Source organism: Neoarius graeffei, chromosome 27, assembly GCF_027579695.1.
Source record: "Neoarius graeffei isolate fNeoGra1 chromosome 27, fNeoGra1.pri, whole genome shotgun sequence".
NCBI lineage: Eukaryota > Metazoa > Chordata > Actinopteri > Siluriformes > Ariidae > Neoarius > Neoarius graeffei.
This window is the reverse complement of record NC_083595.1, coordinates 28951822-28977546: the sequence shown is the minus strand read 5'-3', so window position 1 is coordinate 28977546 and position 25725 is coordinate 28951822. Positions and strand designations below refer to the sequence as shown.

Sequence of the window (25725 nt, the reverse complement as noted above, 5' to 3'; positions counted from 1 at the left end):
GTTGAAGTGTACCTACGGTATGATGAAAATTACAGGCCTCTCTCATCTTTTTAAGTAGGAGAACTTGCACAATTGGTGGCTGACTAAATACTTTTTTGCCCCACTGTATGTAGAATTATGACTTGGTTTTGGTTCTCCATGTCCTGGATGTAGCTCGTGTGAAAAATACAAGTGGTGTATTTCCCAGTAAAACACTTGTGTACAGTACATATATATTGTGTATAAATGCCATTGCAACCTGATAAAGAGGAAAACATGCACTCATACACACATTATAAGTGTGTGTATGAGTGCATATGTTTTCCTCTTTATCAGGTTGCAATGGCATTTGTATTCCCTATTGTGAACATTTTATCCTAAGTGTTTTTCCTTTCCTTTCATAAAAAGATTGAGTTTAACTTGCCTTTCTTGTGTCTTCATTCATATCCAAGGGCCAATTTGGTTGGATAATGTGGTGTGCAAAGGCACAGAGAATTCACTTTCTGACTGTCGCTCTAATGGCTGGGGTATAAATGATTGCACCCATGCTGAGGATCTTGGGGTTGTGTGTACCCAAGAGGGTCCACGCCAGGGCCATGTACCCCGTTACAGCGAACCCACACAGCCTGCCATTGCTCAGTCTCGCTCACCAGATAGCAGGTACAACAGACGAGGCCATGAGATTGCCTTGAACAGAAACTCTGTCCGGAGCTCTCCAGCCTCCTCACCACAACTGCAAGGCCATCAAATCCAATTGCGCAGGAATGGCTATGATAATGCAGCCTCACGCAGGCAAGAAAATTCTGTGCCACAAGGGCATGAGCTGCCCAATTATCTACGCAGTGGAGCATCATACAGACGCAATCAGGACCGTCAATCCAGACCGATGGCCCAGTCTTCTGGCCCTGGAAGGTCGGGAGCTTTACAGCCAGATCTGGTGCCCAGGTCTGAACAGTCAGATCCCTATGGAGAACATGACAACAGAATGAACACTGATTTCACAAATACAGTGGAACAGGTATGATAAACATTGTATTTAACAGCATTGATCCTTTTTGAACAGTAAATTCTACTGTGCTAATGTAACAGGACTGTACTTTGATTGGTTTGGTCGTTCATTCACTGATCTGTAATTCAACAGTTTCTTTGATTGCACTGTTTGACTCTTCCCATTGGTATAACCCACATCCCAAAAGCACACTAGATTAAAAAACAGTGCAACAGCATAACCCCCAAACACCACTTTTGAGCCATCATACACTATAGGGGTACAGTAGGAGTCCATTTTTGTCCCCCAAAGTGTGCATCTACACTAATGTACCCCCGAGGGCTCATTATTGGACCTTAAGGTAACGACAGTAGTGCTTGAAAGTTTGTGAACCCTTTAGAATTTTCTATATTTCTGCATAAATATGACCTAAACATCATCAGATTTTCACACAAGTCCTAAAAGTAGATAAAGAGAACCCAGTTAAACAAATGAGACAAAAATATTATACTTGGTCATTTATTTATTGAGGAAAATGATCCAATATTACATATCTGTGAGTGGCAAAAGTAAGTGAACCTCTAGGATTAGCAGTTAATTTGAAGGTGAAATTAGAGTCAGGTGTTTTCAATCAATGGGATGACAATCAGGTGTGAGTGGGCACCCTGTTTTATTTAAAGAACAGAGATCTATCAATGTCTGATCTTCACAACACATTTGTGGAAGTGTATCATGGCATGAACAAAGGAGATTTCTGAGGACCTCAGGAAAAGCGTTGTTGATGCTCATCAGGCTGAAAAAGGTTACAAAACCATCTCTAAAGAGTTTGGACTCCACTGATCCACAGACAGACAGATTGTGTAGAAATGGAGGAAATTCAAGACCATTGTTACCCTCCCCAGGAGTGGTCGATCAACAAAGACCACTCCAAGAGCAAGGCACGTAATAGTCGGTGAGGTCAGAAAGGACCCCAGGGTAACTTCTAAGCAACTGAAGGCCTCTCTCACATTGGCTAATGTTAATGTTCATGAGTCCACCATCAGGAGAACACTGAACAACAATGGTGTACATGGCAGGGTTGCAAGGAGAAAGCCACTGCTCTCCAAAAAGAACATTGCTGCTCATCTGCAGTTTGCTAAAGATCACGTGGACAAGGCAGAAGGCTACTGGAAAAATGTTTTGTGAATGGATGAGACCAAAATAGAACTTTTTGGTTTAAATGAGAAGCATTGTGTTTGGAGAAAGGAAAACACTGCATTCCAGCATAAGAACCTTATCCCATTTGTGAAACATGGTGGTGGTAGTATCATGATTTGGGCCTGTTTTGCTGCATCTGGGCCAGGATGGCTTGCCATCATTGATGGAACAATGAATTCTGAATTATACCAGCAAATTCTAAAGGAAAATGTCAGGACATCTGTCCATGAACTGAATCTCAAGAGAAGGTGGGTCATGCAGCAAAGGCAACGACCCTAAGCACACAAGTCGTTCTATCAAAGAATGGTTAAAGAAGAACAGTTAATGTTTTGGAATGGCCAAGTCAAAGTCCTGACCTTAATCCAATCGAAATGTTGTGGAAGGACCTGAAGTGAGCAATTCATATGAGGAAACCTGCCAACATCCTAGAGTTGAAGCTGTTCTGTATGGAGGAATGGGCTAAAATTCCTTCAAGCCGGTGTGCAGGACTGATCAACAGTTACCAGAAATGTTTAGTTGCAGTTATTGCTGCACAAGGGGGTCACACCAGATACTGAAAGCTAAGGTTTACATACTTTTGCCACTCACAGATATGTAATATTGGATTATTTTCCTCAATAAATAAATGACCAAGTATATTTTTGTCTCATTTGTTTAAATGGGTTCTCTTTATCTACTTTTAGGACTTGTGTGAAAATCTGATGATGTTTTAGGTCATATTTATGCAGAAATATAGAAAATTCTAAAGGGTTCACAAACTTTCAAGCACCACTGTACGTGTATCTTTTTAGGGCCTAAAAGATACATATATGTTCCCAATCAGTATATAAAGGATACAAATAAGTACCTTAGAGGGTACTGCTCCAGTAACAAGCTGCTGTACCCCCAAAGGTACAATAATATACTTTATTTTCTGAGCGTGGAGCCCAAACACTGGAACTGTGCCAACAATAATACCTTAACATCTGATGAGTTTAGTTAGCTTTTTACATCATATTTATGTCTTACTGCACAGTCTAGTTGCAAACTTCAGAAAACCTTCATTTGCTTTTAATTACTGTTTTCCCAACAATTTACTTTCATAATCTGTCATGTCCTGGCATGCAAAAGCAATTATTCCCTTAAGAGCACTGATGTTTTTCAGTGTGACTTGAATTCTTTGGAATCTAAACATTTATTGCATTTGCTTTCTCATTGGTCCATATATTCTACGGTACACTGAGAATGAAAGTTGTACTACTATTTTGAGAACACAGTTTATGTTCCTCTTTCTGCAGAGTGCAGGAAGAGGGAGTATGGAAGAAGTTCGACTTCGCCCGGTTTTGCCTGGCACTCGGGGTACTGCAATGGTAACAGAAGGGGTGCTTGAAGTGAAGCATGCTGGGAGATGGAGACACGTGTGTAACCTTGGCTGGAATCTGAGTAGCAGTAGAGTGGTGTGTGGAATGCTGGGATATCCAAAAGCAGAGCAGCACGATGAGCGCTTGTACAGGTAAGCTGATTGCTCGCCTCCCTCTTCTCTCATTTGTATTCCCTTTTTTTTATTCTTCTGCTGTTTTATTAATACCCCTAGGGCAGAACTAAAGCACTGTAATAAGGGATACTTACAATATGTTACTGTATATTTATATCCTACATTCAATTTCACAATTCTGTGTAAACTCTTGAGACTATCATGTGTGAATATCCCAGGATATCCTCAGTTTCTGAAATACTCAAACCAGCCCATCTTGCACCAACAACCATGCTATGGTTAAAGTAATAAAGATTACATGCTTCCCTATTCTGATGTTTAATGTCCACATTAACTGAAGCTCTTGACCTGTATCTGCATGATTTGTATGCACATAATTGGCTGGTTAGATAAATAAAGAAGAAGAAACCTTTATTTGTCACATGCACACTTCAAGCACAGTGAGATTTATCCTCTGCATTTAACCCATCTGAAGCAATGAACACACGCACGCCCAGAGCAGTGGGCAGCCACACTACTGCACCCAGGGTTAAGTGCCTGGCTCAAGGCCACCCCACATTAACCTAACTGCATGTCTTTGGGGGAAACCAGAGCACCCAGAGGAAACCCACACTGACAACATGCAAACTCTACACAGAAAGGCCCCAGCTTGGCACAAACCCAGAACCTTCTTGCTGGGAGGCTAACCATTACACCACTGTGCCACCCCAAAGTCACTTAGCAGAGGACGGTTTCGATCCATTGACCTCTGGGTTATGGGCCCAGCATGCTGCCACTGCACCACTCTGCTGTTTTTAAATAAGTACAGTGGTGCTTGAAAGTTTGTGAACCCTTTAGAATTTTCTATATTTCTGCATAAATAGGACCTAAAAAATCATCAGATTTTCACACAAGTCCTAAAAGTAGATAAAGAGAACCCAGTTAAACAAATGAGACAAAAATATTATACTTGGTTATTTATTTATTGAGGAAAATGATCCAATATTACATCTTTGTGAGTGGCAAAAGTATGTGAACCTCTAGGATTAGCAATTAATTTGAAGGTGAAATTAGAGTCAGGTGTTTTCAATCAATGGGATGACAATCAGGTGTGAGTGGGCACCCTGTTTTATGTAAGGAACAGGGATCTATCAAAGTCTGATCTTCACAACACATGTTTGTGGAAGTGTATCATGGCACGAACAAAGGAGATTTCTGAGGACCTCAGAAAAAGTGTTGTTGATGCTCATCAGGCTGGAAAAGGTTACAAAACCATCTCTAAAGAGTTTGAACTCCAACAATCCACAGTCAGACAGATTCTGTACAAATGGAGGAAATTCAATACCACTGTTACCCTCCCCAGGAATGGTTGACCAACAAAGATCACTCCAAGAGCAAGGCATAAAATAGTCAGAAAGGCCACAAAGGACCCCAGGGTAACTTCTAAGCAATTGAAGGCCTTGCTCAAATTGGCTAATGTTAATGTTTATGAGTCCACCATCAGGAGAACACTGAACAACAATGGTGTGCATGGCGGGGTTGCAAGGAGAAAGTCACTGCTTTCCAAAAAGAACATTGCTGTTCATCTGCAGTTTGCTAAACATCACGTGGACAATCCAGAAGGCTATTGGAAAAATGTTTTGTGGATGGATGAGACCAAAATAGAACTTTTTGTTTTAAATGGGAAGCGTTATGTTTGGGGAAAGGAAAACACTGCATTCCAGCATAAGAACCTTATCCCATCTGTGAAACATGGTGGTGGTAGTATCATGGTTTGGGCCTGTTTTGCTTCATCTGGGCCAGCATGGCTTGCCATCATTAATGGAACAATGAATTCTGAATTATACCAGCGAATTCTAAAGGAAAATGTCAGGACATTTGTCCATGAACTGAATCTCAAGAGAAGGTGGGTCATGCAGCAAGACAACGACCCTAAGCACACAAGTCATTCTACCAAAGAATGGTTAAAGAAGAATAAAATTAATGTTTTGGAATGGCCAAGTCAAAGTCCTGACCTTAATTCAATCAAAATGTTATGGAAGGACCTGAAGTGAGCAATTCATGTGAGGAAACCCATGAACATCCCAGAGTTGAAGCTGTTCTGTATGGAGGAATGGGCTAAAATTCCTCCAAGCTGGTGTGCAGGACTGATCAACAGTTACCGGAAACATTTATTTGCAGTTATTGCTGCACAAGGGGGTCACACCAGATACTGAAAGCCAAGGTTCACATACTTTTGCCACTCACAGATATGTAATATTGGATCATTTTCCTCAATAAATAAATGACCAAGTATAATATTTTTTGTCTCATTTGTTTAACTGGGTCCTCTTTATCTACTTTTAAGACTTGTATGAAAATCTGATGTTGTTTTAGGTCATATTTATGCAGAAATATAGAAAATTCTAAAGGGTTCACAAACTTTCAAGCACCACTGTAGGTGTATAAGTGGTTCTATTGAAGTAGAGAGAGAAAGAGACAGACAGACGTGGACAAAGTACCCAACTCCATTACTTAAGTCAAAGTACAGATCCCACTGACATCAAAACAAAAAATTCCAGCAATTTGTTGTTACTGACCAGTACAATACTGTCCATCTCACAGGTCTCATTCGTGTGTGTGTGTGTGTGTGTGTGCGCACATGTGCAAGTGTAATTGTATGTATTCATGCACATATGAATCTGCCTGTGGAATCATGGTGGTTTAATGTTAAGCTAGCTAGTCAGTGAAACTCCACCTGACATGCTAGCAAACTCTTTTCAAACTCGAAATCATATTGGGTAGCTAATGTTACTAGAAAAGAGAGTTTTCTACATTTTGTTTATTTGGCAAGATTATGCTAAAACATCTGTAGTGTTTTCAGAAATAAGTTAACGTTATTCATATTAGCGTAACTCCATTTTTACATGCTAACTAACAGTGTCCAAGTTAACTAGCTATGTGTTATCGTTAGCCATGGACAAGGCGATGGCAACTTGGCAGGCAAATCCATAGAAAGTCATTTGACTAACCAGACTGCATAGCTATTGCAACATTATCACTAGCACTAAAGCGCAGACAATTTAATTATAAGCTTTCTCTGGGAACAAAACATTTACATACCTCAATATGTTCCCACAGGTCAGATGGCAAGTTTTTGTAGGCTGTGATGTGGTTCATTTTAGGCAAACAAAGCAAACATTTAAAATGAAACAACTCTTTATTCCTTTCAGAAAACTGAAACATGGGTTCTAGCTATAGCCATGAGTGCATTCATTCCCCAAAAGTACCGTCTCCGTCCATTCTTCCATCAACTGATCGTGTTGAATAATGCTGCAGAGAAATCACTGACCTTGATTTTATCCAGTCTATGGACGTGACATGACCCTCGTGATTACTGATAGGCTGTCTCAGTGTCACCTGCGAAAAAACCAATCACGTTTTAGAAAAGAAAAGAAAAACAATATCCACTTTCAAAGCTGCTTCATAGTAACAAGTAACGAGGACTTTGGTAGAAATGTAGTGGAGTAAAAAGTACGATATTTGTCTTTCAGATGTAGTGAAGTTAAAGTCATAAGTTGCCAAGAAAAATAATACTCAAAGTACAGATACTCAAAAAGTGTACTTAAATATAGTCTCATATCATCTCTAGCCGCTTTATCCTTCTACAGGGTCGCAGGCAAGCTGGAGCCTATCCCAGCTGACTACGGGCGAAAGGCGGGGTACACCCTGGACAAGTCGCCAGGTCATCACAGGGCTGACACAGACACAGACAACCATTCACACTCACACCTATGGTCAATTTAGAGTCACCAGTTAACCTAACCTGCATGTCTTTGGACTGTGGGGGAAACCGGAGCACCCGGAGGAAACCCACACGGACACGGGGAGAACATGCAAACTCCACACAGAAAGGCCCTCGCCGGCCCCGGGGCTCGAACCCAGGACCTTCTTGCTGTGAGGCGACAGCGCTAACCACTACACCACCGTGCCGCCCCTTAAATATAGTACTCAAGTAAATGTACTTTGTTACTAGTCTGGCTAACGCGACTTCAAAGCTCTATGAGCTATTGGTCTGGCCAAGATATTAAGCCCAACCGTTTCCCAGAGCCCGTGGTTGACCCGCCTCCCTGAAATGCCTGTTTGCTACTGGTCGAAGCCAGAAAAGGCTGTGACGAAGCTTAAACCAATCACATCACTCTTTCCTCTGACGTATGTGACGCGACGATAGGATTCTCACTGAGCCCCATTGATTTGGCTACTAGCGGGGCTAACTGGTAGATTAAACTCTTACCGAAGCCGGTCGGGAGCAAGGCGAAAACGTCCTTCCTTTCAATAAATACCTCCAGGGCTGCTCTTTGCTCCGTTTTCAATGAGAACTTCCCGTTGAATGCTTTCAATACAGCATGATTCTGTAAACAATCTATGGCTTCCGGTCGCAGTTCTACTACGTACGTCACTGCCTTGAACATGCCTCTACCCAGGGCCGTTGGAGATGCTCAAAGTTGATTGGCTCCCGATTTTTCCGGAGCTTGGAAGAGCTGTAGATAGCTTGCCTGGCCAGACTAAGCTCGCAACAGGCCCTCGTGTTGCGTCACGCTTAGGATGGGCGGGCCCAGGCTACTTTGTTACTGTCCACCTCTGGAGAGAGAGAGATATTTTCAGTGAGGTTGAGGTCAGGGCTCTGTGTGGGACATGAGTTTTTCCTCCAACCTTGGCAAACCTTGCTGGAACAGGCTTGAGCCTCTTAGTTCCAGTGAAGGGGAAAATCTTAATGCTTTAGCATACAAAGACATCTTGTACAGCTGTGTGCTTCCAACTTTTGACAACAGTTTGGGGAAGATCTGTGCCCAGATCTGTGCATGACACATTTGGATGTGTTGTCCATCTCAGATCATGGTGCAGGCTGTCATTAACACTGGATTTAGTGTACAGGAATACTGTACCGTAGTATCATCTGTGTAGATGTGTTTATGAAACAGGCTACTACTCTCACTTAAACCATGTGCTTGTGTTTTTAATGTCATGTCATGTAAGTCGAGTGGAAATATACGCTACATGCCTCTCTGTTTTTATCATCACCTAAATGTAATTTCTTTGCATATATCATGGAAGATTCGTGGTTGTTCACCCAAACTATAGCCATTTTAGACTCATGTCAGTTATTCCTTTTCTTTATTTCTCCTTTGACTGAAAAGCCTTGAGCAGCCCACTAATGTGCCTGTGCCTGCCCCCCAGCCATAAATAGACAGAGCAGCCATGGAAAACGCAGCTTCTCTGTCTTTATACTTTACCACAGATCCTTTTTCTGGAAGTTATACCCTGCACTCCAAACCCCCTAAATTAGATGGACCATGTGTTGAAAAATTACCACTGGCTAATGTACTTTTCCATTTCATGAATTGTTGTTCTCTCTGTCCTTCCTTCCTGACTTTTGAAGTCAGCACTTCAGTCAACACTCCATTTACCAGTTATGTACTGGACCGTTTCAGTAAAAAATAACATGCAACATACATTATGCCATTTTAAGGTTTTTTTAATAAATTTAATTTATTTATACATTATATATTTATTTATATATTTATTTCCATTTGCCTTCAAAAACGCATGCATGGCCACATGCATTTAGTGGTACTCAGGGGTCAGCATGTTTTCAAGACCCTTTCCACTGATTGCATCTGTGTTTGCATCATGATCTCAACATCAAAAAGCTGATGGAGGAAATGTAACCAGTGTTATGAAAAAGGCTGCCTACTGATTTAGTCTCGGGATTTTATGGAGCCCTAAAGGGAAATGTAAAAAAAATAGACAGTACCGTATGTGGTGTGCACAATAACTTTTCCAGTGCACACAAGAAATTATGATGGCCATTCTTCTGTCAGAAATGCTTCATCATATTTATATGGAGTTCAGGCTTCTCTCAGGCAGTTTCTCTTGCGCACCAGATACTTTCAATTTTTTTTTTACATGTCCCTTTAGGGGCTCCATAGGATTTAATCAGTTTTCACTTTTCTTTGTCCATCTCTCACACCAGTGTTTTGGCCTCTTACAGATAATACAGTATATCCATCCATCCATCCATTATCTGTAGCCACTTATCCTGTACAGGGTCACAGGCAAGCTGGATCCTATCCCAGCTGACTACGGGCGAAAGGCGGGGTACACCCTGGACAAGTCGCCAGGTCATTGCAGGGCTGACACACAGACACAAACAACCATTCACATTCACTTTAGAGTCACCAATTAACCTAACCTGCATGTCTTTGGACCGTGGGGGAAACCGGAGCACCCGGAGGAAACCCTCACAGACACGGGGAGAACATGCAAACTCCACACAGAAAGGCCCCTCTCGGCCACTGGGCTCGAACCCAGAACCTTCTTGCTGTGAGGCGACAGTGCTAACCACTACACCGCCCTGCTGCTATATAATAAAGTATATTAATTCATTAATTTATTAGACAGTTTTATCAAAGCAGCTTAGACTAATATGATCTGAACACAGAGTAACAGTAGTTAAGATGCTGGGTAGTTAAGGGTTAAAAATGTGTTTAAAAAAAAGTTCTCTGGTAATCATGAGATTTTAAACTCACGATCTTAAAGGAAAAAATCCTCCTTAAATAACTTGCATATCAATATTTATAACCATTATGTAATCTTCAGGGGCGGCACGGTGGTGTAGTGGTTAGCGCGGTCACCTCACAGCAAGAAGGTCCGGGTTCGAGCCCCGTGGCTGGTGAGGACCTTTCTATGTGGAGTTTGCATGTTGTCTGTGTGGGTTTCCTCCGGGTGCTCCGGTTTCCCCCAAAGACATGCAGGTTAGGTTAACTGGTGACTCTAAATTGACCATGAGTGTGAATGGTTGTCTATGTGTTGCCCTGTGATGACCTGGTGACTTGTCCAGGGTGTACCCCACCTTTTCCCCATAGTCAGCTGGGATAGGCTCCAGCTTGCCTGCGACCCTGTAGAACAGGATAAAGTGGCTACAGATAATGAGATGAGATGTAATCTTCAATGGTGTAAAAGGTTTATTTTTATTTTCTAATTAAATTTTGAGTTGAGCTTTAATTTAAAATTCTTCCATCAAAATGGTCTATTTTCACTTTGGCTAACAGTTTACTACATAACCCACAATACCTTTTGACTTCCCATTAATGGTCATGCCAATGCATCATGTCTTTTATCCTTCTATTAGTTTAGTTCTTTCACATCCCCATTTGTACACTGCTCAAACACAATGTTCCAAGGCTTCAACTTTTATGCTATTCCCATCATCGACACCATTTCTCATTATGATGTTGAATGTTACTGGAAAATGGCGAGTATTGTTAGGCTCTAAAGCAAAATCTGACAATTATCACTTACGTTTGAGATTATTTGAAAATGTCTTCTATTAAACACCAGTGTAACTACCCTAGATAAAGTCCTACTGTGATGTCAGCATGGCAGAAAACATCTCGCAGGAAAACACAGCACCATCCAACAAACTAGCACCAGAGCACCCCAAAGCACATCACGGATGTTTCAATATGGACATATTTAAATGTGTTTCAGGATTGACTATTCCTTTAAGGGAAATAACACAAAACTTGAATCACTGACCTACCACGGCCCTGTTCATTTCACTCCTTCCTCACTCTCTTTGAGGAGCTCACACCACCACAGCATCTGCTGCTTCCATCCCAATTTCCTCAGCTGTATCCAAGCATTGTGTATTTTTCTACCTGCAAAATAGCTTGGGGCCACATCTTGAGTATTTAACAGGAAACATGTTGTCACAGACCAATCCACTGATTGCGAGTGTGTTAATCTAAAGGCTGTTGCCATTATAGTCTCCACATCAAACAGCTGAGAGAGGAAATTTAGTCAGTGTTTTGAGAAAGGGTGTGTGATGAATGTCTCCCTGAATTTGTTTTTGTCAAAATGTGATAAGGGTTGAGGCTTGGCAAAATAGCGTCCTAGGATAAACCCACACTGGGATAGATGAGGGAGGATGATTATGGATGTTTCATCTTACATAAACGCTGTGATGAAGAAAGTACATTGTGTCAGAGTAAAATCAACAGTTTTCTATAAAGACCAACGTCGGCTTGTAATTAGGAGCGAAGTTTGGGTTAGAGCGGATCTGTTATGTTGTGATAGCAAGTGGTTAAAAAGGCCAAAAGGAGATTCTCATCCACACCCACTCAAAGGTGCAGCCCACACTGTGTCTTACAGTCCGAGCTAATTAAGCAAACCCACAATGCACAACCCAGTTTTCTGTAGAGAAACTTCAGCACTATTTTAGTTTGTCATTCCAGTTTATTTTAGTTAATCATCCTGGTCAATGTTTTAAGCCTTCAGGATGTATTGTCACTCATCTAAGGAACTCCATCAGTAAGAAAGAAAGAAAGCACAACTTTATTCATCACACACTTGTGAAATTTCCTCTCTGCATTTAACCCATCTGAAGCAGTGAACATACACATGCACATTAGCAATGAGCATACACACATGTATACGTACATACCCAGAGCAGTGGACAGCTGTGCTAACAGCACCCGGGGAGCAGTTGGGAGTTAGGTGCCTTGTTCAAGCATACCTCAGCCCAAGGCCGTCCCATATTAACCTAACCGCATGTCTTTGAACTGTGGGGGAAACCAGAGCACCCAGAGGAAACCCATGCAGACACGGGGAGAACATGCAAACTCCACACAGAAAGGCCCCCCGTCAGCCGCTGGGCTCGAACCCAGAACCTTCTTGCGGCCGTGCTAACCACTTATGCCACCGTGCCACCCAGCATTCAGTTTTCCATGTTGGAAAATTCCCTACATTATTTACCATAGAACTTGAAAAAAAAATACACACACACTATATTATATATATAGTGGTGCGGGGCGGCACGGTGGTGTAGTGGTTAGTGCTGTCGCCTCACAGCAAGAAGGTCCGGGTTCAAGCCCCGTGGCCGGCGAGGGCCTTTCTGTGCGGAGTTTGCATGTTCTCCCCGTGTCCGCGTGGGTTTCCTCCGGGTGCTCCGGTTTCCCCCATAGTCCAAAGACATGCAGGTTAGGTTAACTGGTGACTCTAAATTGACCGTAGGTGTGAATGTGAATGGTTGTCTGTGTCTATGTGTCAGCCCTGTGATGACCTGGCGACTTGTCCAGGGTGTACCCCGCCTTTCGCCCGTAGTCAGCTGGGATAGGCTCCAGCTTGCCTGCGACCCTGTAGAACAGGATAAAGCGGCTAGAGATAATGAGATGAGATGAGATAGTGGTGCTTTTTTTGGAAAAAAGTCAGCATATAAATCCATGAATCTCACAGATGACATCATCACACTGCAATGATATCGGGTCTGGAGATGTTAATTCATGGGATCCTCCTCAAGTAAAGATGTTGGGATAGCATTGTTAGTATATAATATGGTGGTACCGCAAACCACTTTTGTTCAGCGATGCCTCCTTAACGCTACATTCACACTAGTTACAAATTCTTACCAAGACAACTCTGTGAAGAATGTGCACATTGCTGTGCTTTAATAAGTTCTCCCTTATACACACACACACACACACACACCACACACACACACACACGTGTTTTACTGGGAAATACGCCACTCGTATTTTTCATACGAGCTACATCCGGGACATGGAGAACCAAAACCGTGACCTATGTCACTTGTGAGGAAATCAGTCAATTGTTTTGATAAATGTGGGCACTTTTTGTTTGTGAAAGTGTCTATATAATAAAAAGAAAAAAAATCATACATTGGCTTGAAGATATGAAGTTTATCTTCTTGTGTTGAAAAACTTGCATTTTTCATACAAAATATATCGCGGATCTGAGTGACATATTTCCCGATATTTCACTCCAATGACATCACTCCCAGTGTTTTCCAGCTGACTTGACGCACATTGTCAAAATGGCGAGCCAGCTCAAAATTAAAATTCTTTTGATTAACTTGCATATTTTTTTGTGCGAATGTGTCCATATAATATAAAGAACAGTACACAATGGCAAGAAGCTATGAAGTTTATCTTTTATGAACAGGAAAAAAAAAAAAAGTGTTTGTATCTGAGCGGAATATTACGTAAGACAGCACTTTTCAGATTAAAAAAGAAAACATAACGAAGGCTGCTGGGTTTTGCTGCAAAATTTAGAAGCGAGTGTGACAGTCAAAGAGTCCAGAAGAACTGTGGCTGGTTCTGTAAGATGCTCAGTAAAACCTACAGCTCATTTCCTTATAAAACTGCACTCATTGTACCTGAGACTACTTTTTTTTTTAAAGCACAGGGTCATCTCACACCAAATATTGCCTTTGTTTTATTTATTTTGGCTTACTGCTGTTTATAGTATTTTTTTTTTTAAATGTTGAAACATTTAATTTCATTATTTTAAGCTGTTTTTGGCTGACAGCGTTTCTTTACATGTGCCGAGGACTTTTGCACAGTACTGAAAAAAAAAAAAAAATATATATATATATATATATATATATATATATATATATATATATATATATATATATATATATATACACACACACAGTGGTGCTTGAAAGTTTGTGAACCCTTTAGAATTTTCTACATTTCTGCATAAATATGAGCTAAAACATCATCAGATTTTCACACAAGTCCTAAAATTAGATAAAGAGAACCCAGTTAAACAAATGGGACAAAAATATTATACTTGGTCATTTATTTATTGAGGAAAATTATCTAATATTACATATATCTGTGAGCGGCAAAAGTATGTGAACCTCTAGGATTAGCAGTTAATTTGAAGGTGAAATTAGAGTCAGGTGTTTTCAATCAATGGGATGACAATCAGGTGTGAGTGGGCGCCCTGTTTTATTTAAAGAACAGAGATCTATCAAAGTCTGATCTTCACAACACATGTTTGTGGAAGTTTATCATGGCACAAACAAAGGAGATTTCTGAGGACCTCAGAAAAAGCGTTGTTGATGCTAATCAGGCTGAAAAAGGTTACAAAACCATCTCTAAAGAGTTCGGACTCCACCAATCCACAGTCAGACAGATTGTGTACAAATGGAGGAAATTCAAGACCATTGTTACCCTCCCCAGGAGTGGTCGACCAACAAAGATCACTCCAAGAGCAAGGCGTGTAATAGTCGGCAAGGTCACAAAGGACCCCGGGGTAACTTCTAAGCAACTGAAGGCCTCTCTCACATTGGCTAATGTTAATGTTCATGAGTCCACCATCAGGAGAACACTGAACAACAATGGTGTGCATGGCAGGGTTGCAAGGAGAAAGCCACTGCTCTCCAAAAAGAACATTGCTGCTCATCTGCAATTTGCTAAAGATCACGTGGACAAGCCAGAAGGCTATTGGAAAAATGTTTTGTCAACGGATGAGACCAAAATGGAACTTTTTGGTTTAAATTAGAAGCATTATGTTTGGAGAAAGGAAAACACTGCATTCCAGCATAAGAACCTTATCCCATCTGTGAAACATGGTGGTGGTAGTATCATTGTTTGGGCCTGTTTTGCTGCATCTGGGCCAGGATGGCTTGCCATCATTGATGGAAAAATGAATTCTGAATTATACCAGTGAATTCTCAAGGAAAATGTCAGGACATCTGTCCATGAACTGAATCTCAAAAGAAGGTGGGTCATGCAGCAAGACAACGACCCTAAGCACACAAGTCGTTCTACCAAAGAATGGTTAAAGAAGAATAAAGTTAATGTTTTGGAATGGCCAAGTCAAAGTCCTGACCTTAATCCAATTGAAATGTTGTGGAAGGACCTGAAGTGAGCAGTTCATGTGAGGAAACCCACCAACATCCCAGAGTTGAAGCTGTTCTGTATGGAGGAATGGGCTAAAATTCCTCCAAGCCGGTGTGCAGGACTGATCAACAGTTACCGGAAACGTTTAGTTGCAGTTATTGCTGCACAAGAGGGTCACACCAGATACTGAAAGCAAAGGTTCACATACTTTTGCCACTCAGATATGTAATATTGGATCATTTTCCTCAATAAATAAATGACCAAGTATAATATTTTTATCTCATTTGTTTAACTGGGTTCTCTTTATCTACTTTGAGGACTTGTGTGAAAATCTGATGATGTTTAGGTCATATTTATGCAGAAATATAGAAAATTCTAAAGGGTTCACAAACTTTCAAGCACCACTGTAAGTAACCAAAGGTTGTTTTTACCTGATTATTGAGCAAAAATCCAGGTTTTTTATATACTTCTAAGAAAGCTGCTACCAGCTTTAATTTGATAGATCACAAAATCACTATTTACATGACCACTTGAATCATCTGTTAACTGACAAAATCAGAAAATGACCATATATAAACACAGTCATTATATAATATTGTAGTGACCATTCGTGAGTCCCACATGGAAAGGAAGCACAGTGAGTGTCGCTGCTAAGACATGTGATTAAGTCCAGAGAAAGTGCATGTTCATTTCTGTTCAGAAATACCTTGTTATTTAAACCTGAAATAAAAATGGATTGGAATGTAACCACTAAATTAAAGTTATACAGAGTAAGAAGACTAAAGTCTAGATTATAGTACAAAACTGTTGTAATCTGCAGATTTGTTGTAGCTTAAATGGCCAAACTCTGGCAGGAGACACAGTCACACCATTTCATTGTGCAAAGAAGACAACAAATCCATCACTGTTGTAGGGGTATTTAAGAAATATTCCCCTCAGCATCTACCTCAAAGTCTCAAACTGAATTAAAATATTAATACACTTGCATTACTCACTTTGGTCTTAAAAGTAACGAGGCATGTTATATGTAATGTTCAAATCTGAACAAGTTTACACTGAACTGGTCTTGTAATGCAAAAATAATGAATTGCAATATTGTGGTGGTGGAGTGGCAATTATTTTTCATTACACACAAAAAAAGTATATAATACAACAAATCACTTGGGAACTTGTAAGTATATGGGCATCAGAGTGCAGGACGAGCCATGGTACAGCACCTTTGAAGAAGTTAGTGTTAAGGGATCCAGCAGTGGCTCCATAGTAGTTTTGGGATTTGACCTCAGAACCTGCTGGTCACTAGTGCAGAACATTAGAAAGTATGAAAAACATACTAATACATTTGGAGTTTAAGTACACTAATTCTTGTATTCTCCATCCATGTTTTTATCCAGGTTAAGCAAAACACAATGTGTGTTTTACAGCTTTGGTTACCATCAGGACACATTTTCAGCACCAGTGTATCTGAGTAAGCCCATTTGCTCTAAACCCATTTTCATACAGTCCATACACTAAAAATGAACCATCACAGCTTACTAAAATCCAATTGAAAAATCCAATCTCTGCGTGACCGGTATCACGTTCTTTTAGTTGTGGTCATTGCGGGAAGACAGTATAGCCAGGATAGCCTTGTTTATTTGTTTGTGTTTGTAACTCCCTCCACAATGTCTGTACTTTTGGAGAGAGATGATAGTAAGTCTGTTTTATACGACTGGAATATATAATTACAGGACCTTGTACCATGATATTTTATAAATTTAGCATATTTTAATTAGATTTTAAAACAAGATTCTGCTGGTGGAATTGTATATTTAGACATGATATTTATCATCTGAAAGGTTTTTATTCCTGTTTTATGCATACAGTCTGACGTGCAGGTTGGATTTTCTCAACATACGCATTAAACCAGATGCAGTGCATATGCTTCTGCGATTAAATTTTGCAAGACCAGTCTCAGATCTGGAATGTTGGAAAATGGCTTATTTGTGATGAACTATAATGTTGTAGATAATCCTCCTGACTGTAAGTCACCTTTGGAACAAAGTCACATTAGTGGCATTAGCATTGGGGGTATAAAAAAATAGTCTGAAAAGATGCTCAAACTGATCATGGCTTTCTGTCATAACTGCGTGACCGTAATGTACAGAACACTTCTTACACTCATCATACTCACTGATTCTGTTAGCACGCAGGGAAACTCTGCATGGACAGCTGTAAGCGGTCACTAAAATCTGTTAGAAGGAACCTCAAAAAAGTAAAACACAGCACAGTATCAGCTAACAAGAATTTGCACAAAACAAAAACTTTATAAAACAAAATATTATAAAATAAGATTAAACCTTGGCTCAGCTAAATAGTCGTGTTGATAGAGTGCATGTTGTAATTGTGTCTTTTTGATCAGCAGTCCCATGTCCATTTTCTGAGGTTCACCCTGTTTGCGGTTCAGGCTTCCGGCTTCGTGTCACGTCTCGGCTTTGAGCTCCGTGCTGCTGTCCTCTCAGGCCGGGATGCAGTGTTCAAATCCCAGTAATTATAAGGTGGAATCCTGCGGCAGCGTCTCTGACTGCGTTTTAATAGCCGTGTTCGATTTGGCTGTGTCAGCACAGGACCTCGCCCATGTGGCCATTAAAGCCTCAACGCTCTCTTTCCATCATTTCGGTTAAAGAATGGTTTGTATTTGAGAGAAGAAAAGCCATTTCTCGCCTTTTGGATGGTGTTTATGTTGCCAATTTAAATGCCCAACATTTTAGTAAATCCCCTTTACTAAATCTTGAAGATTGGCACTGTTTTCTTTGTGGCTGTGTCCAGTACATTGCATTTTCATAGCTGGTTGGTTAAATTCAGTACAGCAACACCTTACTATTAAAAAAAAAAACCCTTCCTTTCAGCAGTCTTCACTTTTCTGAATAAAGCTATTTTCTCGAAAAAGAGCATATGTTCCTTAGAAAAGTTTTAGAACATTTTAGAAAAATGTATGGCAGGATGAAGTCCTCTGGGTAGCCTGCAGTAGTAGAAGTGGGATTTTTGACTCCTTAACTGAATAGGATGGTCTAGGTCGTGTTTTAATGCTGTCAGACTTTAAGGGTCAAGAGGGATTTAGTGTGCTTTTTTCTTTCCATCACAAGCCACATTCTGGGAGACATTACATATATGAGGAGACCATAATCATTTTGAATTCAGGCCATTTTTCCTGCAATTTCTCTTGGTGTAAGGTATAAATATGCTGTATGGCTGGTGTGCACATGTACAGCAAGATGGTGCTGGAAAGTGCAGAATATTTCCAAATATGACTCTTGACAGAGTAAATGTCCTTCCCAGTCATGAGCCTTTCTGAAGTGATGGATGACGCCGATTGCTGATGCATGCTGACTTTAAACATTGTAATCTAGATTCAGAAGGCGTTATCATGACTGTCCAGGCTCATTCTTAGAGATATTGATGGAACATTATTTAATAAAATAGAGTAATTTAGTCAATGATGAAACAGTGGTTTCAGTATTTGGACAGGAATTAAGTCGATGGTAGCAAGGTAGTGAGAAACCACACTGTTTATCTTTTTTTAAGAAGGTGTAGCTACTACTAAGTGAGCCTTGAATTTCAACCCATAAATTCCACGTAATGCAATTTTGCTCATGAAGTGAAAAATTAAACAAAGTTTTGATAATGGCTAGTTTGGTAATTTAACTAGCTGATATCAAGTGCTTAAGTAACATACAATTGTATCAGCAATCATCTTAAGGAAGAGATTTAGCCTGGTTAGGGTCACGGAGGATCCAGAGCTTGTTCCTGGAATGTTGTGCGTAAGACAAGAATCCACTCTCAGAGCACATGGGTCCATGAACAGACACATTCACACTCATTTACAGTGGTGCTTGAAAGTTTGTGAACCCTTTAGAATTTTCTATATTTCTGCATAAATATGACCTAAAACATGATCAGATTTTCACACAAGTCCTAAAAGTAGATAAAGAGAATCCAGTTAAACAAATGAGAAAAATATTATACTTGGTCATTTATTTATTGAGGAAAATGATCCAATATTACATATCTGTGAGTGGCAAAAGTATGTGAACCTTAGCATTTAGTATCTGGTGTGACCCCCTTGTGCAGCAATAACTGCAACTAAACATTTCTGGTAACTGTTGATCAGTCCTGCACACTGGCTTGGAGGAATTTTAGCCCATTCCTCCGTACAGAACAGCTTCAACTCTGGGATGTTGGTGGGTTTCCTCATGTGAACTGCTCGCTTCAGGTCCTTCCACAACATTTCGATTGGATTAAGGTCAGAACTTTGACTCGGCCATTCCAAAACATTAACTGTATTCTTCTTTAACCATTCTTTGGTAGAACGACTTGTGTGTTTAGGGTCATTGTCTTGCTGCATGACCCACCTTCTTTTGAAATTCAGTTCATGGACAGATGTCCTGACATTTTCCTTTAGAATTTGCTGGTATAATTCAGAATTCATTGTTCCATCAATAATGGCTAGCCGTCCTGGCCCAGATGCAGAAAACAGGCCCAAACCATGATACTACCACCACCATGTTTCACAGATGGGATAAGGTTCTTATGCTGGAATGCAGTGTTTTCCTTTCTCCAAACATAACGCTTCTCATTTAAACCAAAAAGTTCTATTTTGGTCTCATCCATTCACAAAACATTTTTCCAGTAGCCTTCTGCCTTGTCCACGTGATCTTTAGCAAACTGCAGATGAGCAGCAATGTTCTTTTTGGAGAGCAGTGGCTTTCTCCTTGCAACCCTGCCATGTACACCATTGTTGTTCAGTGTTCTCCTGATGGTGGACTCATGAACATTATCATTAGCCAATGTGAGAGAGGCCTTCAGTTGCTTAGAAGTTACCCTGGGGTCCTTTCTGACCTCACCGACTATTACGTGCCTTGCTCTTGGAGTGATCTTTGTTGATTGACCACTCCTGGGGAGGGTAACAATGGTCTTGAATTTCCTCCATTTCTACACAATCTGTCTGTGGATCGGTGGAGTCCAAACTCTTTAGAGATGGTTTTGTAACCTTTTTCAGCCTGATGAGCATCAACAACGCTTTTCCTGAGGTCCTCAGAAATCTCCTTTGTTCATGCCATGATACACTTCCACAAATGTGTTGTGAAGATCAGACTTTGATAGATCCCTGTTCTTTAAATAAAACAGGGTGCCCACTCACACCTGATTGTCATCCCATTGATTGAAAACACCTGACTCTAATTTCACCTTCAAATTAACTGCTAATCTTAGAGGTTCACATACTTTTGCTGCTCACAGATATGTAATATTGGATCATTTTCCTCAATAAATAAATGACCAAGTATAATATTTTTGTCTCATTTGTTTAACTGGGTTCTCTTTACTTTTAGGACTTGTGTGAAAATCTGACTGTTTTATGTCATATTTATGCAGAAATATAGAAAATTCTAAAGGGTTCACAAACTTTCAAGCACCACTGTACCTACCAGTCTGCCTTTGCCAATCCAGCTACTGGCATGTCATTTGGAGATGAGAAAAGACTGGGGAACTTGGAAGAAACTCACATGGACAATAGGAGAACACATGAATCTTACAGTAAAATCAGGGATCCTGAAGCTGTGAGGTGCCAATGGTACCCACGACACTACTGTGCAGCCCCATGATCGATCAAATTAAGTGAATTGGTCAAGTTAAAATCTTTTGTTACTGAGACACTTTGCTTTTTTTCCCAGACAAGTACTGTAACTGGCCCAGATCCCAACCAATCACATTCAACACCAAGGAGACATCCATACAGCTGGAAAACAAGAACATACTGAAAAGCATACACTTTCATTATTCCTATATTCAGTTTTATTCAAAGTAACCAATCTAAAAACAAAAGCCCAACAGTACCTCTGTGTCCCACTGACATAAGTATATGTACAGTATCTTGCAAAACTATTCATCCCCCTTCGTGTTTGTCCTGTTTTGTCACATTACAAGCTGGAATTAAAATGGATTTTGGGGGGAGGTTGGACCATTTGATTTACACAACAAGCCTACCACTTTAAAGGTGAAAACTGAGCATCATCTTTTTGGCCATCATGGGAAACGCCATGTGTGGTGCAAACCCAACACCCTGAGAACACCATTCCTACAGTGGTGGCAGCATCATTCTGTGGGGATGGTTTTCATCTGCAGGGACGGGAAAGCTGGTCAGGACTGAAGGAAAGATGGATGGCACTAAATGCAGGGCAATTCTGGAGGAAAACCTGTTTGAGTCAGCCAGAGGTTTGAGACTGGGATGAAGGTTCACGTTCCAGCAGGACAATGACCCTAAACATACTGCTAAAGCTACACTGGAGTGGTTTAAAGGGAAACATTTAAATGTCTTGGAATGGCCTAATCAAAGCCCAGACCTCAATCCAATTGAGAATCTGTGGCATAACTTGAAGATTGCTGCACACCAACACAACCCATCTAACTTGAAGGAGTTGGAGCAGTTTTGCCTTGAGGAATGGGCAAAAATCCCAGTGGCTAGATGTGCAAAGCTAATAGAGACATACCCCAAGAGACTTGCAGCTGTAATTGCAGCAAAAGGTGGCTCTACAAAGTATTGGCTTTGGGGGGTGAATACCTATGTACACACAGATTTCTGTTTTTTTTTATCTTAATTATTGTTTGTGTCACAATAAAACAACAATTCTCAGAGGAAAATTTTGTTTCTCATTTGTATCCCTTCTGTTGCTCAGGAGACAAAATGGTGATTCTCTTTTAAGGATCATTTAAGTATTATTTTTGTCACAGTTCTTTCACCTAATTTTGCCTTAGGAGAAATAAAAGAAGCAAAAGATGAGACATAGCAATGAGACAAGTAGGAGTCACAAAAGAGATATTAGTTTGAGAAGCAGGAGAAATAGGGGAGGTCTCTTGTACGTTTGAGTGTAGTCTCATTTACAACTTGTTTCTCCTTAGGAGAAATAATACAGCAAATGAGGAGACATTGCAATGAGAAACTGTTGAGAAGGAGGAGTTACACTTGAGATTAGAGCCCTGCACTCCCGCGGGAGTCCCGTGGGACCCGACGCAAAGCAGTGCGGCACGGGACAAATTTTGAAAGCTCATTGCGGGCGCGGGCGGGAGGGGGAGTGCACAATGCGGGCGCGGGCGGGAGTGCACAATGCAGGAGAGGGCGGGAGAGGTGATAAGCTGCAGTCCCGCTAACTAAAAACGTGTTTAAAATAAAATTTATAAATTATTAATTTATGTGTATGTGGCAGTGGGAGCGTGGCCAAGCAGCAGTCTGTGAATGGAGGGTGGGGTCGGGGAAGGTAGTGGCTAGGTCATTACACTTGATGTCAATTTGTGTGTGTGTTTGTTGCAGGGATGGAGTATAAAGGGAGGGGGAGAGGAGAGAAGAAGCTCTCCCCGACCACAACACTTGTGTGAGTGAGTGAGTAAGAAAGAAAGCTGAAAAGCCGAATAATGTGCGTGTGTGTAAACACAAACTCTCGCCTGCCGTGCTTCTGTGCTCCACCCACACCGGCATGGCCGTAACTACCATTGAGGACACCGAGGTCATGTCCTCGGTATTTTTTTCAGAAATTTAAAATTGGTCTACACTGAATTCGAGCAGTGATCAATGTAAAACGCAGCATCCACATCCACATGTCATCTGTATTTCCCCCCAATAAAATTCACATTTGTCTGATGTCATCTGAAATCTCTCAGCCTCTATCTCTATCGTTGCCGTGTCTAACGCAGCGTCACGCGACGTAGCCTATACTAGTGTCGGCCGGGGAAGTTGGGTTTTGGATAAAACAGGCAGGGTGTAGTCTACGCTCTATCACATATGCCTACCTAACCTAACGTAGGCTAATAGTCACATCGCATTATAGAGCTTTACCTGAGTGCAAAATGAAAACGTTGCAACAAACTAAATTAAGGTTTGGACAGCCAACAGAAGAGCAGGGAAAGAGAAGGAGGGAAGGTGAGAAAATATTGTCAGTGCAGTGGCAGACCGTTCAGCGGTGTCATGCCAACTTTCCAAGGGGAAACGTTTCATTGTCATTGCCTATTACATTTTAGTTAGCATTTCGAATCGAGAAACATTCAAAACTACGTTGTCACAGGCAGCCCTGTGCAGGGCTGAGTAAACGGGCTTGTTTGAGTAACTCTCTCTCTCTCTCTCTCAGAACTCTCTCTTTCTCTTTCACTCACTCACACAGACACACACACAAATAATACACTCTCACACACTCTCTCTAATGCATAGTCTTCACACAGAACTAATAGCCCTACATTCTAATGTAATTTAAGATAATGAAATGTAAATAATGCCAATACTTCAGGTAGCTGAGCAATACACTCAGTTCAGTTCAGTTTTGACTTTTATGTCAGACAAAACTCCACAGTTATGATGGCACAGTTTTAGAATTGTTGAAGTAAATGTGTTATGAGCCAAACTTACATTACAGGCAATGGTGAGAACACTCTGTTTCAGAGAATGCATGCAAATGGATCTCAATTCAAGACAGCCAGATAGACTGATGCCTTTACATTACTGCTCAGAATGTCTCTACACATACAGACACCCACAAATAACATACAAACTCTCAGTCACTCTCTCTCTCTCACACACACACACACACACACACAATTATTATAAGGTGTAATACTAAAGTTTACAATTCAGCAGTTCACACCCTTTCTGTCATGTGTATGCTGCAATGTAAATAATGCCAATACTTTAGGTAACTGGTACTTTAGGTATGTATACTCAGTTCAAGAGTTCACTACCTTTCTACTTTTATGTCAGATAAAACACCACACTTATGGTGCCACAGTTGTAGAATTGTTAAAATAAATGTGTCCACCACCAAATCTATCCTTGGTTTATAATTTATTTATTTAAGTTGTGCCAGGGGGGCCTTCGGTGCTGTCAGCCATGCTTGAGCTTGGTATTTGAAAAATCCTGGTTACGGCCCTGCACACCGGGGTTTACTACAGTCCCCGGTTTCAGCACCACTGTAGTAAACCCCGGTGTGGGTGGAGCACAGAAGCACGGCAGGCGAGAGTTTGTGTTTACACACACGCACATTATTTGGCTTTCTTTCTTTCTCTCTCTCTCTCACTCACTCACACAAGTGTTGTGGTCGGGGAGAGCTTCTTCTCTCCTCTCCCCCTCCCTTTATACTCCATCCCTGCAACAAACACACACACACACACACACTGACATCAGGTGTAATGACCTAGCCACTTACCTTCCCCGACCCCGCCCTCCATTCACAGACTGCTGCTTGGCCACGCCCCCGCTGCCACAGTCTATCATATATAATTTGTGCTGGATATTTTATTTGGCATTAATAAAAACATTTTAAGATGCCTAAATTTGCGGATGTGGTCTAATCTCGCGTACGTTTCCGATTCCTTTCCGCTCTTTCGTGTTTGAGATCTCCGATCATGGCAGAAGAGCAGAGCTCCTCTAGTGAAGCTCACAGTGCTTCAGAAGTAAGTGCTGCTTTAAAAAGAAAGTAGGGGGCGGGGCACCATCACGCTGTGTCTTTAAATTATATTAATTTCTTATAGGCCTACTTGTATTTCCTAGAATGTAAATGTGAGGAGTGACATAAGCTATGTGCAATGTACAATACTCTTAATATCCACTGTAGATGTTGGTAGGTGTGTTGGGTATCTCTGTAAAGCCTCAGCTGCGCATGCCGCCTGGCAACGCGCACCCTCGCTACGTGCGCTAGGTGAAGGATCGGTCAGTGGAGAGCTCAGCTAACTTCAGCATGTTTAATTCCCCAAGCCAATGACAAGAACTTTTGTGAGAAATAATGTGAACGTCTTCATCATGCGGGACAAAATATGGCAGGGACTGAAAATCATAATTCTTTGCGGGAGTGGGCGGGAGCGGGCAGGAGCGGGACTGAAAATCCTGTCCCGCGCAGACCTCTAATCTGAGTATTGTTTAAGCCTTTGTTGAGATCTCTTTTGTAAATCAAAAAAGGACCAAACTGAGATGACTAGAATGAGAATGGTTCAAGATTGTGTAGAGACCTCTTTTACAAAACTGACGGAGCCTAATCTGAGACTCACCAAATAGATCTGAAATGAGAATTGTGTGAGTTTACAGAGAGCTCTCTGGTGGATGAGCCTGAGTAAAGTATGAGATGTATAAACTGGTCAACTCTGAGCATTATTTAAAACATTGTTGAGAACTTATTTGTAGATTAAAGGGAGTCTACAATGAGAACTTAACTCTTTTGCTCCAGAGACAAACCTGAGAAGCAGGAGACAAAAGCAATAATCTCATTTTAATCACTATGATCTCATTATTGTCTAGGAGAAACAATTGAGAAAGAGAAGAGATCTCATTTTAAAATTTCCTTTCCTCTGGGTTTGCACCTTTAAAGTGGTAGGCATGTTGTGTAAATCAAATGGTGCTAACC

The 25725-nt window shown here is 41.0% G+C and overlaps 1 protein-coding gene across 1 annotated transcript in view; it reads left to right on the top strand.

The window, feature by feature from the left end:
• LOC132874717 (lysyl oxidase homolog 4) overlaps positions 1–25725 on the top strand; it is a 74334-nt gene that overhangs the window by 4813 nt on the left and 43796 nt on the right. Inside the window, exons 3-4 of the mRNA XM_060911074.1 lie at positions 432–997; positions 3442–3656. Of these exons, the coding sequence (XP_060767057.1) occupies positions 432–997; positions 3442–3656 (781 nt within the window). The remainder of the gene's footprint in view (positions 1–431; positions 998–3441; positions 3657–25725) is intronic.